General features: G+C 42.5%; 1 protein-coding gene across 1 annotated transcript in view; it reads left to right on the top strand.

The window, feature by feature from the left end:
* Positions 1-1,594: 1,594 nt before the first annotated feature.
* The window catches only part of arid2 (AT-rich interactive domain 2), a 46,643-nt gene continuing 32,007 nt past the window's right edge, over positions 1,595-16,230 (top strand). The window contains 3 exon segments of the mRNA XM_078281454.1: positions 1,595-2,118; positions 2,242-2,335; positions 3,270-3,367. Coding sequence (XP_078137580.1) covers positions 2,027-2,118; positions 2,242-2,335; positions 3,270-3,367 — 284 coding nt within the window. The 5' untranslated portion in view covers positions 1,595-2,026.

Here is a 16,230-nt window from a genome sequence, read left to right as displayed (position 1 = left end):
CTGGCATCCGGAGGTAACCTACTTAGCAATATTAGCAGTGTTAATAAGGGACTGGAATCTGACACGCTAATGTACAGCTAGCGCTCAAACGATTCACCTAGCTAGCTAGCTAGCACACCTAGAACAAAAACGAACTCAATAGAGTGGTAACGTTATTAATAACGACACAAAGTAGTAGATACATTCTTTTTAAACGTAATATGGTAGTGGATAATTGGATTACTACAAACGGCTCAGGACAGGTTCGTGGTAATTTTGCTAAGTTAGCTAACGCTTGCTAAGCTAACAAGCTAGCGCACGACCGACTCGTTAGCGCAGAATTCGGTTGACGGGAGTCCAAACAGACGTGAGGTGAACTCGGGTGTGCCGCAGTTCGTTTGCAAAAAATATCACTTTTTTGAAAACCACACGCAAGGACACGCACTTTTCCGCTGTCTAGTGTCAATTCCTCAAAATGGGGTCTGCTAACGTACGTCTCCGCCATTTTGTGACAGGTTTTTCATTGAGCAAAGGGGTACGTGTAATGGTTGAATGTAACCCCATCAAGAAGATATTCACTTGGCAGTCACAGGGAGAAGGGATCAGGAGTAATTTCCAACCATCCTGTGAGATAAAAGTCGTTTTGAAGTGGTCAGCAAGGGATAGGGGCAGCTTCCCAGAAACGCTAACAAGTTTCCAGCAACAAATTGCACCATGAAAAAAAAAAATGTAGTGACCATATGTGAAGCACCAAAAAAAATGACAACTAACACCACTATAAATAGATGTTTTGCCAGATAGTGGTCACAATGTGTAATGGAAGTATACATTTTAACATTTTAACATGACATAATAATACACCCTATTTATTGTCCGAAATTCTCAAAATCAACAAGACTGCAACATAAGTGGCACTTTATGTCAAACTAACCCAAATCCAAAAAATATTTTCAGAAAATAGATGTACATGAATGTCAAAACATGTCAGTATAGTGGTAAAAAGTGAGTAAATGAGCCTTCATAAAAAGCACCAGTATACAATAATGATGCATGTAATTCATAGAAATATTTGTTTTTTCTCCTCTTAAATATAGGAAGGAAGTATTTCTTTGCGAAATGGAATTTGTATCCCTACACCTTATTTTGTTGTAGTGGTGAAAAAGCTCATGTTAATATACTACATGCTTCCTGCAGTGTTGGATTTAAGTGGCTGCATGGTATTTTGAAATATTGCTGTGGTACGTGTATGAAATTGTTACAGGTTGACTATAGTTTTTTCTTTCCTAATGAAAATACCACTTCTTCATTTAACTAATATCATTGAGGTAAGATATTCAGTTTGAAGACAGTTATAAATATACGTCAGGTTGGAAAAATAGTATTTTGCCATTAAAATGTAGGGTTGCCCTCTATTACACGCCTGGTTGGGATAACAAGGAAGCTATGTTAATTAGTGCTATCCCCTCCCCCCACGGGACTTTTGCAAGTACCTCCTGACCCGTTTTCCTAACAGAGAACGAGTTGTCAGACGGTCCCTAAAAAAGAAAACAGTCTCTATTGTTCCAGCACCCGCTCTGCCTGGACGGTGCACTGCCGCCTGTGGCCACAGAGGGCGCTGCACGCATGGCAGGCTGGGCTGCGCGGCCTTCACATACATCTTTTTGTCTGAGAACTGATCCTCTGCCGCTCTACAGTGTGTGCGATAGCCTCGGAGCTGCGTCCGTAACACACTGTCAAACCACTCCAAACGAATACAACCGCGACCAAAAGCATTAATTCTACACATTCTGCCATGGCGTTTCTAATCTGCCGGTAAATCGTTTGTATTTCTGACTGTTCGTTGGAACTTAGTCCGGGGTTGAAACGGGCTTGCTTTCTGTGTGCATCAGTCTTTATTAGCGAGCTGCCGCTCTTCTTGCTATCAGCTATTTCTTTAACTTTTTAAACACTCAGCTTCGCGAATGACTGAGCGCCGGCGGAGTATGGGATCCTTGGTGTCTTAAGAAGCGACTGAAGTGGGGTTTAACCGTTTTTGCATGCAAAAACAATGGCAAATTCGACGGGGAAAAATCTACTAGATCAGCGAAGGAAAGGACAGGCTTTCCTGGACGAGCTGCGGCAATTTCACCAAAGCAGAGGGTGAGATTGGGGCGTCTTTATTCACAAGAAATATAACTTTAAATCTTGATTGCATGTGACTGCGAGTTAACCAAAACTGTTATTTAAACATATATGCATTTATTTCTTGTGTTATTCCCTTAGATCGCCTTTCAGGAAGATTCCTATCGTGGGTGGGAAAGAGCTGGACCTGAATGCTCTCTATATCAGAGTCGTCTCTTTAGGTGGATTTGCTAAGGTGAGTGGGAACTAAAAGTGGATTTCTCCACACTCTGCTGTCTGTGGACTCCTCGGTGGACCACTCTACAACTCCGTGTGGGTACCCCGGGAAGTATAACCCTCTACAAAAACGTTAGTTGGTCGGTGTTGGCCTTGTGCTAGTTTGCCATGTATCTCTATGCAATGTGGTGGCTTGTGTTGTTGTGTGGTTTGAATTGAGAGTCTAACAGCTCGGAGTCAGAGTGCAGTTGGAGCGACTCAAAATTAGCGGGCACGTTTAACATCGATTATCGGTACGGAGCCCGGCCTCGGGAAACACCGCTTAGGACACAGCGTTTCGCCCGGGTTTTTACCGGTAGTTTTCACCCAGGGGAAGCTTCATTTCTCTTTCTCGCCATAGCCATCTTTCTTCGGCTTCATGGCTGATCACAAAATGTAGGCCTCACAGGCCCATGTAGTGAATACACTAAACGGTACCAAAACATACTCCACAATCAAACGGGTCGCCGCAAGCTAAATCATTTGCGTTTGGTGGAGACGGTTCGTCGGAGTTTAGCCTCGTTAGCTTTTAACGCCAAAAATTGAAAAGTCAAGTTAGCTTGTTAGCTACAGTGCTAACTAGCCTCAACATTAACGATACTATCCTAAAGGGAGTCAGTCACTTGTACTTACTGCTGTGTCAAATGTAAATATGTTCGGATAACAAACGCGTTAATAGCTAAATACATGCTAAAATACTAAATGCACTGCTGGATAATTTTAATATTTCTCAGTATTTAAAAAATATTTTCAGCAGTTTGAGAAAGTTATTGATTAATGATTGTGATATGGCCTCATTGGTGGGTGGGTGGGGGGGGGAGGCTGTAGCAGACCAGATGGTAGCAGTGTAACCGCTCTTTTTGTTTGTTGCAAGTGCTTTTTTATCTCCTAACGAACTCATTTCCTCCTTTCAGGTCTCTGACAAAAACCAATGGATTGAACTTGGAGACGAGTTTAACTTTCCAAGGAGTTGTTCCAACGCTGCATTTGCTTTAAAACAGTACTACCTTCGGTAAGTAGCATGGCTCTCTCAGGTAGCATGTGGGAAGTGTTTACAAATGTGTAGATGCAGTCAGCAGGATCTAGCCTCTCCACTCCCCTCTACTAGGAAGCAGCGCTAGTACAATATTTTGACATGCAGAGCAAGGTCTGTATTGTGTACATTTGTCACAACATAGTATATATGTACTCAATTGCTTCTTGCACACAAGAAAATAACACTGGTCTTTTATAATATATAAAAAAAAAGAGAGAATATGTTGTCCCAAATGTTTCTTCTGCATTTTGTTATGTCTGGAACATAGTTTTGGAGAACACTCCTAAGGTGCATTGTGTCTGTAATGACCCTAAACCATACACTAATGACGTTATTCCTTTCTGAAAATGGTGTAGCCACAGGGCGTTTGGGTTTGATACAGCACTAATGATTGAGCAGCTCTGGGTGCTGTGTAACGTGTCTAACATTTTAGCCTCCTAGTCTGAACACAGTCAGCTGCCAGTGATGGGAGTCTGGTGGAAATGCAGCTCTTAACAGCTGTACTCCTTTTCTTTTCTTTTCTTCTCCCCCCTTATCTCATGCAACGATTGTTTCCATCACTAGCACCTGCCTGCAGGGGATTACACCTCTGTAGCAGAGAAACGCTTGTAGCCTGTCATGGATATGTTACAGGCAACTGCAGGTCACTGGTTGGCATCAGAAGTAGCAGTCAATTATCTGTGCTTTTTTTATTATTTTTTATTATATATACTAAAGTTGGCTTTTGGATGCAAGCTAATTTGATTACCAACGGTACACATCCAATGAGACTTGTTGCTCCTCAAAAGTTCACAGATAAAAATCAGCGCTGGCTGCTAGGGGCAAAACAACTCAGGCACATTCAGGCGTGCGGTGCTGCTGAACTTGGTCGAGTATGGCCACAAACCACTATTTACCCGCCACATGTTTAAACGACGGAATACTAGACAGCTGACAAGATAGTTGTTTAGGTCTGTTCTTTGAGTGGAAGAAGTAGCTATAGAGCAAAGGCGTTGAGTTCCAGTGATTTTTGTGTGAACTTGTCTTCAGTGGCTCAGTCAAACACTCAACATTTTTTTTTTTTTTTTGAGTGTACCTGAAGTACCTTTCACAGAAAGTCAACTGATGATGTGCTCTGTTGAGCCTCTATACAACTTTATAGTGGGACACAGTTCGGGCCAGCTAACATGTCTATTATCTTATGTCAGAAAGTGGTTTATAAATATCTCTTTCTGCCGATGACAAAGAGAGCAGAAAATGATTTGGAACCATTAACATCATAACATTTTTTTTTTTTTTGTTGTTGAAGAATCCATTATTTCAAACCCCCCCCCAAACAATTTCACCCGTGTTCCTCAGAACAGCTACAAGTCACTGTAATTATTACCTGTACAAATATTTTTGAAGGTTGATGAGCTGGCAGCTGAGTCAACGGACATGCCGAATATCACCCTGGTGTCGCGACAGCCACTGGAGCTACTTGGTGGAGTTAATCTAAGGCAGTTCAGCGTAGTGCATGTCAGAGGCGGCAGGCAGCTGGACTTGTCTTGCCTCAACTTTTAAGTCTGATAAAAAGAGACCTGCCTCGCACCCCTCGTGCTGCTTTTTTTTTTTGGCTGACAAAGCATGGTAGAGAAATTCAGCTTCACGTCCAGTTTGTCTATGCATAAGCAGGCTAATAATGTGATCACTGTGGGGGGGGGAAATCTTTCATTTGGATGTAATCCAGGGAGGTCAGAGTTCATAGCCGGTTACAAGGTGGGCACATTCCCTGTGGAGCTGGTTCAAATTCAGTGTCTCGCTCAAGGAGGCGTAAGCTGGGTGGATGTTTGCTAATATCATGTGTCGGTCTTGATTATCCAGTCGACTGACAATCTATAACTGGGCGTTTTTAAGCTGTGTGTGTGCAATTTTCAAGCCTTTTTTTTTTGTACAATTGAAGTAATCTATAGATGTGTGTTTTGCAGGTGATGATGTTGAAAGCAGTATCGAGTAACATTTAAAAAGATTGTAATGCGGCTCAGTTTTTGGTATCTGGCCTTTTTAACAAGCCCGACTTCAAGTTGACAACTCCAGTGACGATTCCTGATGCGTTTTTAATTGAACCCAAGTGAATGAAATTAGGGCTGCCCGATTTGGAGAAAAGGTCATATTGTGATTTACAATACTGAGATTGCGATAATGGTATCATGAGTCTAGTTGCTTGATTATCAAGGAAAATGCATGAAATACAAAAATGATTAAATGTGTATTTCTTAACTTGAACATACAAAGTTAAATGGCTTCAGGAGAAATACATAAACCGTGCAATACTTTTTTTTTCTTTTCTCTTTTTTTATTAATATTTTACAAAATAGACATTTTTGCATTGTCAACGGTACAAATGACATAAATAGCACACATAAGAAAAATACAAATTCTTATTAAAATTATACATTTTGTATGCCCTTATAAACAATGACATGGGTGTAATATAGTCTCGCATTGCCAGACCTTCCTCCACAGCGCTGCGGAGGAGGGTCTGGCTAGTCCACACAGCATGCCGCGATGGGAGAACAACATGCTCTGATTTCTTGGCATTTCTTTAAACCAATCGCAGTTGTCTTGGGGCGGCCGGGCGGAGCCACGGTGCCTCTGCAAAATAGCCTCAGGAAGGAACTTGTTTTGGTGGAACGTGTGTACGTGTAAAAGTTGTTTTTAGTCGTGCGAGAGAGAACTCCGATTGGACGGATGGTCTAGCTAGCTGTCTGGATTTACCCTGCAGAGAGCTGAGGAGCAGCTAACCGTAGTCCTCAGAAATGCATGACTGCATGCTCTGAAACCCTCTACACTTCTGATACTCGTGTGAATCGCACACTTTGCGTTGTGAGCTGTATGAACGTGTTGGACTGCCTTCTCTATCAACATGGAGACTTCAACACTGGCATAATCTTCATATACAAGGCTATTATAGGTCTACTTCCATCTTACCTTCTGACCTATATCGGTGTAAATGGTGTCAGGACTTACACTCTTCGTTCCCAGGATCTTTTCCTTCTGTCTGTTTCAAAGGTCAGAACTGAGCTGGGGGAAAAAGGAATTTTAGGTTTGCTGCTCCCTCTACCTGCAACAAGTTACAGAAATCCATGAAACTTAATGAGCTGCTCTCATTGGTCGCTTTTAAGAGGATGTTGATTGACTCAGAGGCAGCCACATCTGGCTGTAGATGTTTTGCCTGATGTGTTTAGGATTGTGGTTGACTGAGGGATTTGCTGTTTCAGTTGTTGGTGTTTTTGTGTATTATGTGTGGTTGTACTGCTGCCTGTCTTGGCCAGCTGTGTTTTTTTTTATGGATGGATGGATGGATGGATGGATAGATCAATCAGTCATACCGCCCATATTAAAATGAGTTAGCAGGTAGGACTTAAGGATACTCCATTGCTGCAGGGATCAAACTTGTGACTTTTCTGATACAGGGCAGTCTGTCTGTTGACCAAGTTTCCCTGTCTGAATGAATTGGATGATAATGTGTGTGTGTGTGTGTGTGTGTATCTCTCTAGTCAGCACCTCCCACTCAGAGCAGAGTAATAAGCAGCACTGTAAGATCCGTGCCAGCTCCTGCTGCCGTCTATTTGATATCTGAATGTCACTCGGTAATAAGTGAGAGGCGCGTGCCAGAAACTTTTTTTTTTTTTTTTTCAACTCGTCGAAGCGCTCCTTGGACATCAGTCCTACCAATGGCGCGGGGGAAAAAAAAATGCAGCCGCGTAAAGCTAAGACCGATTCAACTTTTGGAGAGACGCATTCTGACGTCACCCTGCGGTGGCCAGTCACGTAGCCGGCGATAAGACATGTCGGTCCGTTTTCAGGCGGTGTGACGGTCCCGTACAGTAAACATCCCCGTCTCCATCGCTGCCACAGGAAAGTTTTAAAACACTATAAGGTTTAAAAAAAACAAAACAAACAACCTTAGTTTAACAGCTGACTGTTTCCTGAACAACAAAGCACAGTCTGTCCATCTTTTAAATTAAGCTGCCTTCAAGTGCGGTCTGAAATGTGGAGATCTGTAAAAGATGTGACCGAAAACTAATTGTGAAATATAAAGTCTACTTGTGCTACATTTGGGGGGGGGGGCGGGGGGGGTCGACTGCTGCGTTCCCTTGGAAACCGAGTTCACACGGGCCCCGCTAAATAGGACAGCTACAGTAGCTTTGACAACAGCGACATGGGACACGGAATCTGATGAATTTACTGTTTATCAGACTACAAATGAGACCAGAATTGGCTAGCTAGCACAAACCCTGCGGCCCCTCTGCCTCGCTCCCTGCTGCCAGGAGACTATTTTAGCCCGGGAGGAGACTGGGCAGCAGCTGTGGAGAATTTGCAGCGGGCTGGTGGGCCGCGCCGGGTCTAACCTGCGGTAGCGGCAGAAAGTTTGCTGATTCGGTGGGTAAGTCGAGGCGGTCCGGGATCAGCAAACTTTCTGTTAACGCTAACCTTCCTTGACATACATTTTATGTTCTACATCTGTGTACCCTGAGCTCTGGTTTCAGTGGATTGGGTTAGGGTTACCAGCGGCTGCTTCCAGTTTTCCTGTGGCTACGCTGATTTTTGGATGATTCTCAGTCAATGCCATTTCACATCTCCATGGTCTTCCTCTCCCATTAGTAGTGTCATATGATTGTGGTTTGCGCTAAGCGCTCAACCCTCATGGTTTTTTAAAAAAAAAATTTTATTTATATATATTTTTTTTATTCTTCTTCAGTAAAACGCCATCCAGTTCTTCCAGGCACACACTCTAATTTGAGAGTGAATGTAACGGTGTTTTTGCTCCCCCCACCCCAAACTGCAGCACACTGAACACAGAAGCCAAGTCAGGTGACAGATACCCTGGCTCAACCTTTGTTTGCCCTCTCCACTGCATCCCCGCTGGGAGGGAATCGGGCCCAGGAGGCACTGACATGGAGTTTAACCGCTGACTTAATTCTCCGTTTGCTCAAATGTTTAAATCATCTATTGTCTTGATGTGGTTTAAAGAAGGTTTTTAGAAGAAACTTGTTTTTCGGCCCTTGTTCAACCATTTCAATAGGGAGAGTGTTGCTCTGTGATATCGTTTCATGTCGCGTGACGTTCATTGGGAGGAATAACATTCATCCAGATTGAATTTTTGAAAGCCTGCCTTGATTTGAGATGTGATCTATTGACGGTGTTTTGATTCATCAGTGTTGTGTTGCAATGCTAAAGTACAGATCAGGTTTCACCTTTTTAACCCCACGCTGTAATATGAGCAAGTTCGGCCTTTGGCTCTGCTGCCAAACGCCGTGTTTACTGTCCTCGGTGATTATAGAAAAAGAAAGCATCTCTTAACTATATCTTCTTTTTTTTTTCTTTTCTGCTGAATCAACCACTGCCAAGTAATCTCTTTTTCAGAGATGAACACGCTGCTTCCTCTACAGCAAAACTATTATACCACACTGTCATCTGTTGTTAACTGTTTGTGGCGTAGAGCAGCAGGTGCAATCAGATTCACAGGTTTACTCATTTTGAACGTTTTTCACTTTTTGGATCTCAGTCCTCTGCTAACGCCAGACTAGTTGCCCCCATGTGTTTTCTTGACTCCACTTTAAGGTCCCAAAAATTCTCATGACCCACAGCAATTAGACAGCGTTTTAGTTACTACTTTCCCCTCCATTGCAGCCGGCCGCGAGGTGGATTATATTTATTCAAACCCATTAAAATACAATTATATCAATCTTAAAGGTCTCTTGTGACCCTGTCCGCATATCGCACGCAATGCCAAGTGGGTTTCTGAACCGAAGATTGAGAAACTCTTAAAGTTAATTATTGAGACTGTAGAGCAACAGCGGTTCGAATGCACAGAGAACCCACCAGGAGCACGTTTGATACAAAGGCATAGCTTTCATTTAGCCTAGTTAGATTGTATAGAGATACAAAGTTTGGATCGGGCAATCACTGAAAATGTGTTGCAGGCATTGGAAAGGTTTCCAATTTACCCACCGTATCTATTAATGTGTCTGCTCGTCTATTTTCGTACTAAAGAAGTACTTGAAGCTGATGGTGCCAAACTGCGGAGGTAACGTCTTCATTTACCGATCATACTTAAGCCAATTCACACCTGATTTTGTCATTTAATTAATTAGAAGATCACTGTTTTCTACCGAAAAAAAACAAAAACGGCATCGATGTCCTGTTGGCCAGCCTCACACCCCAGACGCATTTCACTGCCTCTTTCAGCTTGGCGGCTGTTGATTTTCGCACCTGCTTATGAGATTATTGTGAATACCGTCATTCTTGTTGGTCTGCTTCCTGTGTATGTCGGCACACTCTCCCGCTCATCTGAAACATCTGGATGAAGTGGCCTTTGATCTGGCTTGCATTAGTCGTGTTTTGTATTCCTCATCCGAGCTGCAGCTCAGCCTTTAGAGATTCTCAGGTGACGGCCTTTCTACGCAGCATAGCAAGAGACTTTTATAACAGTAAGAGCGGCGGCGCAAACTTGCTATCTCCGATATCTGAGGGGCTCTTTGAGTGACTCACTTTGTCTTTTCGGCCTGTCTGTAATTTGACCTGCCCTCCAGCAGTGTTGGCCACCACTGATAGCCTAATCTTCTTCTCTCAGTTTCCTTGCTAACTAGCAGATGGGACAGCTCTGCCTTGTACTTGACGGTGCACCTAGAATCTGGCTTTACCATTTCATTAGATAGCTGATATGGGTAAAATAGTTTGCCCTGGGTGTATTGTAGGCTACAGCTCTCCGGTGGAAGTAGGATTGCTTTATTTGCTAAGTGCATTTTACACACAACTGGAGTTTGTTCTGTGCGATTAGTCCATCCCAAATAATAGGGAAAAGTGTCTGATCCGAGTACGCCTCAGTGTTTCCTTTAGGATTTTCTTTTTTAGCTGTGGGGACAGGTCCGCACACCAAACCCCATGAAACGGAACTGACACTTCGCTGCAACACAAACTAATATATGTATTCACCTCTATTCACACACACAATGAGGCATATTTTCAGTTGTGATTGAACTGTATTTTTTTTTAGTTACTACATAGGCCAACTTTGATCTTGACATATAGGCTAAGCATTCTGTAGCAAATGACAGTAAACCCACTATTAATTACATTATCTTAATGCAGTGTAACTACTTCAGCATGTAAACAATGACCCTAAAATACAAATGTGGGCGTTCAGCAGTCGCTATCGAATCAACGGCCGCGTGCAGTTCAGCTCGCAGGTGAAGAACACAAACAACGAAAATCACCAGTTCACGTCATTTAAACTTGCCAGGCTTAAATGAACTGACAACATAAGTTATCTGTCGCTTAAAAAAACCCAGTGTAGGACTGTGTGATATAGGCCACAAAAATAAATCCCAATTTCATAGTTTTTAAAAAAAGAATACAGGTTATCACACACAGCTGTGAAATGTCAGTGCCAGGTGCCTCAACTAATTAGAGCCCGGTTTAATAATCAGTTATAGCAGATATCTGAAGACTGCTGGCTAGCTAGCGTTAGCAACCTGGTATTGTCGCTTATCTATTCTGGGATGGGGCAAAAAAAGAAAATCTTTGGTGTGTTTTTGTATTTCTATAAACCAGTTACAATCAATCGTGCAGCAACGGTGCCCGAGCAAAAACAGTTGGCGGAAGAAGAGGGACATTCGCCGGATGTCAGCTTTATCCCAGCAACGTACATCCGTGGAGCCAGACGTGCGACCTGGCTACATGGCAGGGACAGCCTGAACAAAAGTGGAATCTGAACGCGGTCCCGTCTTAACAAGAGAGAGAACCCCCTCGTCGACACAACCAGAGCGCAGATCGTGGCGTTTTTTTTTCTCAGTATGTCTTTTACGTAGATGCGATGGCGGCGGGGATCAACCGTTTAACGTCACGTGACCACACAGTCATACGCACGAGGCAAGCGGCGGTCATTTCAAACGGGCACTGAGGAACAGGATTGATATTTTGGAGAAAAGGAGGTGGATTCACTTCCAAAAAAACCCCAAAAAACCCCGGAGCTTTTGCCACAATTGCATGATAATCCAAGCTGGAATATACATTCAAGTATATATTTCCAAGCAGGTGGCTTACTTCAACACTGAAAAGCAATCCCACCAAGTCCAACTTAGTCGAAGGAAAACGTCTTGTCCCTAATGTGTATCGCCTGTGTCGGCGGCGTTCTGGAAGACACGACAAGTGCACCGGTGTGTCTTCCACTGCAAAAGGCCTAGTTTGAACCCAGGAAATGCTGCTCACCGCTGAGCTACAGTGCCATCAAGAATAACACGGCTGATAACTGAAATAGAAGTGCTTGCAGTGTTGTATTTGGTATTGCTTATCTTTTTGTGTGCTGACCTTTACATTAGCGTACATTGTGGTGGAAGTTTTTGATGCAGCAGGTGTTAGATGTTTTGGAAGAAAATGGATTTGTGAAACAAAAATAAAACAGTCGTAGACTAAACCAAGTTAGGTTTTTGTATTTCCTTATAAACTTGCCAGTTTACAAGGAAGCACACAGTTCAAAAAAGGCGCGCAGCACTGGTGTGAAAGGTCTCTTCAACGAATAAGAAAAAGCACACAGTATATATGCATCTCCAGGGAGATAGAAAGACATGCCCCCTTAAATATAATTTTGCCATTACAACATGCGTTGACGTTTTAGAATATTGTTATATAAAGAGTATAACGTGCACAAGATATCGTTTTTTTTTTTTTTTTTAATTGTCATCGCGATATCAACTTGCACAATATACACATCGCAAAAGGCTGCTAGACACAGATTTTTAAGAAATATCAGTAGAACACTGCACTTTAAAATGTAACCGTCAGTGTTTTAGTGGTGCCAGTGTTAAATTTGTTCAAAAAAATGTGTTTTGTTGGAAATTATTTCCTTTTTTATTTGTTTTTAAATTCGGCAAGCAATTTTTCTTGTATTTTAGCAGAATGCTGAAAGCAGCAGAAATGCAGAACTGAGTGCTCTTGAACATCTGTTTATTTGTCGCAAGAAATATCGCTGTCGTGATATTCAAAGTTATCGCATATTCTCCTCACATCGTGCAGCCCTGACTTGTCCACCATGTCCACTTGCTTGCTTCCTACTATGCTCTAGTGTGGCTTTAAGTCTGCTTTTAGGAAACATGTAGTCTGTTCTGTAACTGATCCAACTTTTACAGTAGTTTCTCAATTGGCTCCGCCTTCAGTAAATGGCCCTGCGATTGACTTTAAGCATACCCGCCTGAGTCTGTATCGGACAGCCGGCTCCATTAAATCCCAGCAAACATTTCTGTCCTGAAATTGGCACTGGGTGTGTGTGTGTTTGCATGTCTGCGTCCACGTCCAGCAGGGGGCAATGGACTCCCACACACCGACACACTGAGGGCATCTGGGCAGCTGAGGGTGATTGCAGCCAGGAGGATCTGCACTGGTGTGATCCAGATGACCGTAAATAACAACACTAATAGACAGCGGCTGTTTGCACATGTATGTCTATTCATCACTTCTCGACGTTCCTCATTTCCCCACCCTTCACCCTTGTTGTATTATTTTGGAGGGAAAACATGCCTCAGTATTGGCAGTGATAGTGCACATTTCCCTAAAACAAGGCTGCCCAATTTGGGACCCGCATGCCAAGTTTGGCCCATGCTCCCTTTTTGTTTTGGCCCGCTTAGTCCCCTTATTTTGAAAGTGCTGTAAAATCCTAACCGTAATGACTAGGAAATGTACATTTTGTGCAGCTAAAAATTATTTGATGCGGGTTTTACGGCAATGTCAAGCACAGGACTGTGCTGGTAAACTTCCCTATTAAATTAAATGCGCAAGTTTTATCTACGGCGAATTACAAGAATTGCGGTGTTCTTCAACATCCACATTTATTTCTTGGCCTGTGGCCTTCCACATCCAGATACATTTTGGCCCTTCAAATGAAATTATTTGGGCACATCTGCCCTAAACGGTTGCTGTAGTAAAATGACGAAAGCCCAGTGGTTTCTGTTGGAAGTTGCGTGCCACTCAAGTTGGGGAGGGATTGATGTTTTTCTCATCATGCATGTATTAATAAAAAAAAAAAAAAAAGGAAGTGCAGACATTAGCAGCTGCAGTTAAACCCCTCCTCCCTCCCCATGCCCCCACCCGTCTTTCCCCGCAGCCTTTTTCTTGCTTGTGCCCAGACAGACAGCGGTTGATGACGCTGCAGTCGGGACTGGGGCCTATCTCTCCCGCTCTCGCTCTCACTCTCACTCTCACACTCTGTACAAATGAAGGCTGAGTGTATTTATAGTCCAGCGTGTCGCTCGGCAGCCAGCGGACGGGGGATTACCTTGGCCACGATGAACAAGCGGGGCCTCATTGAGTAACAGGCGCTCGGTCGGTGACTCACGGCCGCACAGGCAGGGTTCACCACAATATCACTGCCGAGGTATTTTGCTGGCACGCGTGTGTTTTTTGTTTGTCTGGGAGATTGCTCCGCATTATAACGGGGTGTTTATCAAATCCAAGAGCCCCTGATGTGGTAGTTGGCATGCTCAATGAGAATATGTTCTCCCAAGTTAAGTGCAAACTCCTCAAGAATGCGAGAGTGATTTACAGTTTAAGAGGAATTGTATGCTTGGTGTTGGCTCCCAGCTGTTGGTGTTGCAGACAGTTCACTCGGTTCTACCACAGGCTGTAGCGCTGTTTAGATGAGAAGTGGTGTTATTCAGATCACCCCAATTTACACATTTCTATTCAAAGTAGTTTGAACTGAAGTTTAAGGTCAACTCATCCTCTAAAATATGTTGCTGTATAGAATAATCCTCACTTATACAGGGATACAAACTTAGATTTTCAGCAAGGTTTTTTTTTTTTTTTTTTACAATTGAAATGCATGACAATCTACACTGTTTTTGGGTGACGGCAGATGCATTTTCTCACGCGTCACACCTCGCACAGTCATCCCACCGACTGACTAATTTTGCTGTATGCTGCGGTGACACTCGTCAGCCCTTTGTCATTAAAAAGACCTGCATATGTTGTGCGGTGCTCATTTTTAGCTTCACTTGTCTGTGTGGATCATGCTTCACTCGACGCCGGTTGAAAAGCGCCGTGGGCTTGGTAGAAGTGATTACGCTCCTCAACTAGTAAAGCGAGGTGAAAGCTCACCGTGGAAGCTATCAAATAGCATTTTTCAAATTACACTTTTGATCGGTTTAATTTACACTGAATGTGCAGAGTAATAAAAGGATTTGTTTCACCATTGGGTACACTGAGTTCTTCTCTAGATCCAAGTAGGGCTGATTCGCGGTTTTTGATTTTGGCGCCTAACGATCACAAAAACAACATAATCAAGAAAAACGATTATTTTGCGCATTACGTTTAGCAAGAAAACTCTTATTTTGTTTTGTTCTGAATTTAAAAAAAATAAATAAATAAATAAAATAAAAAATTCAAACGTGAAAAATATTCAGGGAAATTTCACAGTTTAAGGTGTTTTCACTGTTGATTTGTTTCACTGTTTTTTAAGCTCAATAAATGCAACACCTTTCCAAAAGTCAATAAGTAATCGTTTTTAAATAATTGTGATTATTTTTTTCTATTTTTTTTTTTCTATAATCGAGCAGCCCCAGATTCATGTCTTATCTTGACTTAAAGGTGTCTGTTTCTGAGATGTACAGGAACACCACAGCAACAAGCATTTAGACGCAAAGTAGAGAGATTTAAAAAATAAAATAAATAAAATAAAATCAAGAGAGCGTCTTGCCGACTGTACGGGAGCTACTGTGAAGTCTTTTCCCTCCAAATCTCTGTTGAGGATGTTTGAGGTGTCTATAGGTGGTGCTCTTTGTCTCTCATGTTACACACACTCATTCATCGGTTTGTAGATTCTAGTTTGACTGGGTCAACGGGTGGAATCCGTCGCATTCCTTCAGCTGATAAGCCAAGAAACGCTTCCTTGACAACATGTAGCTACACATCGGGTGTAGAGCCTTTGTGATAGAACTTTTTGTATAGAAAAGGTGATTCACTTCACCCGTTATTGAAAACATCTGAAAGCTGTGCCACTGTCTGGCATCAACAGCAGGTCGTTTTCCCCCTCTAAACCCAGCTGAAACATTTCATGTTTTACATGTTAGTTGTATGGCACAACTGGTGTACTGTTGTCATAGATGTTGCCATACTGTAAGATGTTGCCATACTGTAGCTTCTCAATTGGAGTAAGAAGGATGAAGTTAGTTAGAAAACACGTTGAATTATATAACTGCCCTAAATAATTATACAACAGCTCTAAATAAATAAACCTATTTGTCTAACGTTATGCTCTCTGATTCTTTTAACATTGTAGCTACTTTTTTTGTACTGTGAAGATGTTTTATTCTTAATAAGTTATTTGAAAGTTCAAATGAAAGAGTTTTGCGTATCGATGCTGAATTTTCCAGAAAGAATAATTATTATTATAACATTCTTTGTAATTGAGACAGTTGTTTTCTGCAGAGATTTCCCAAGCACAGCACAATATTCAAGTACATATTTCTATTTAAAGCTTTAGTGCGTAACTTTCTGATGTTAATGAACGTCCGTTACATTCAAGCCATTGCCAAATGAGTTGCTACAAAGCTGATTAAGCTCCACACAACACACTCTGTATTTCTCAGTATGACTATGTTCAGAAACCAGTGTCGTCCGGTGACTTTCCCGCGCAGAAACTCAAGTGAAGATAATGAATTTTACCCTCCGTGTCCTCCTTGGCTACTAGCAACTGCGTGGAGGAGGGGTGGGGGGTGGTGCGCGGTCACGGAAGGCTTGTATCATGTGGACGTGCCGACAGTGTTGTTGTCAATGCTTAGTTATGAAAGTGAAGCAAATGCCGGTCTGACCTGTATTTATAT

Source organism: Sander vitreus, chromosome 23 (assembly GCF_031162955.1).
Source record: "Sander vitreus isolate 19-12246 chromosome 23, sanVit1, whole genome shotgun sequence".
NCBI classification, from domain to species: Eukaryota; Metazoa; Chordata; class Actinopteri; order Perciformes; family Percidae; genus Sander; species Sander vitreus.
The sequence above is the reverse complement of the archived record's forward strand: the minus strand, read 5'-3'. Positions and strand labels throughout refer to the sequence as shown.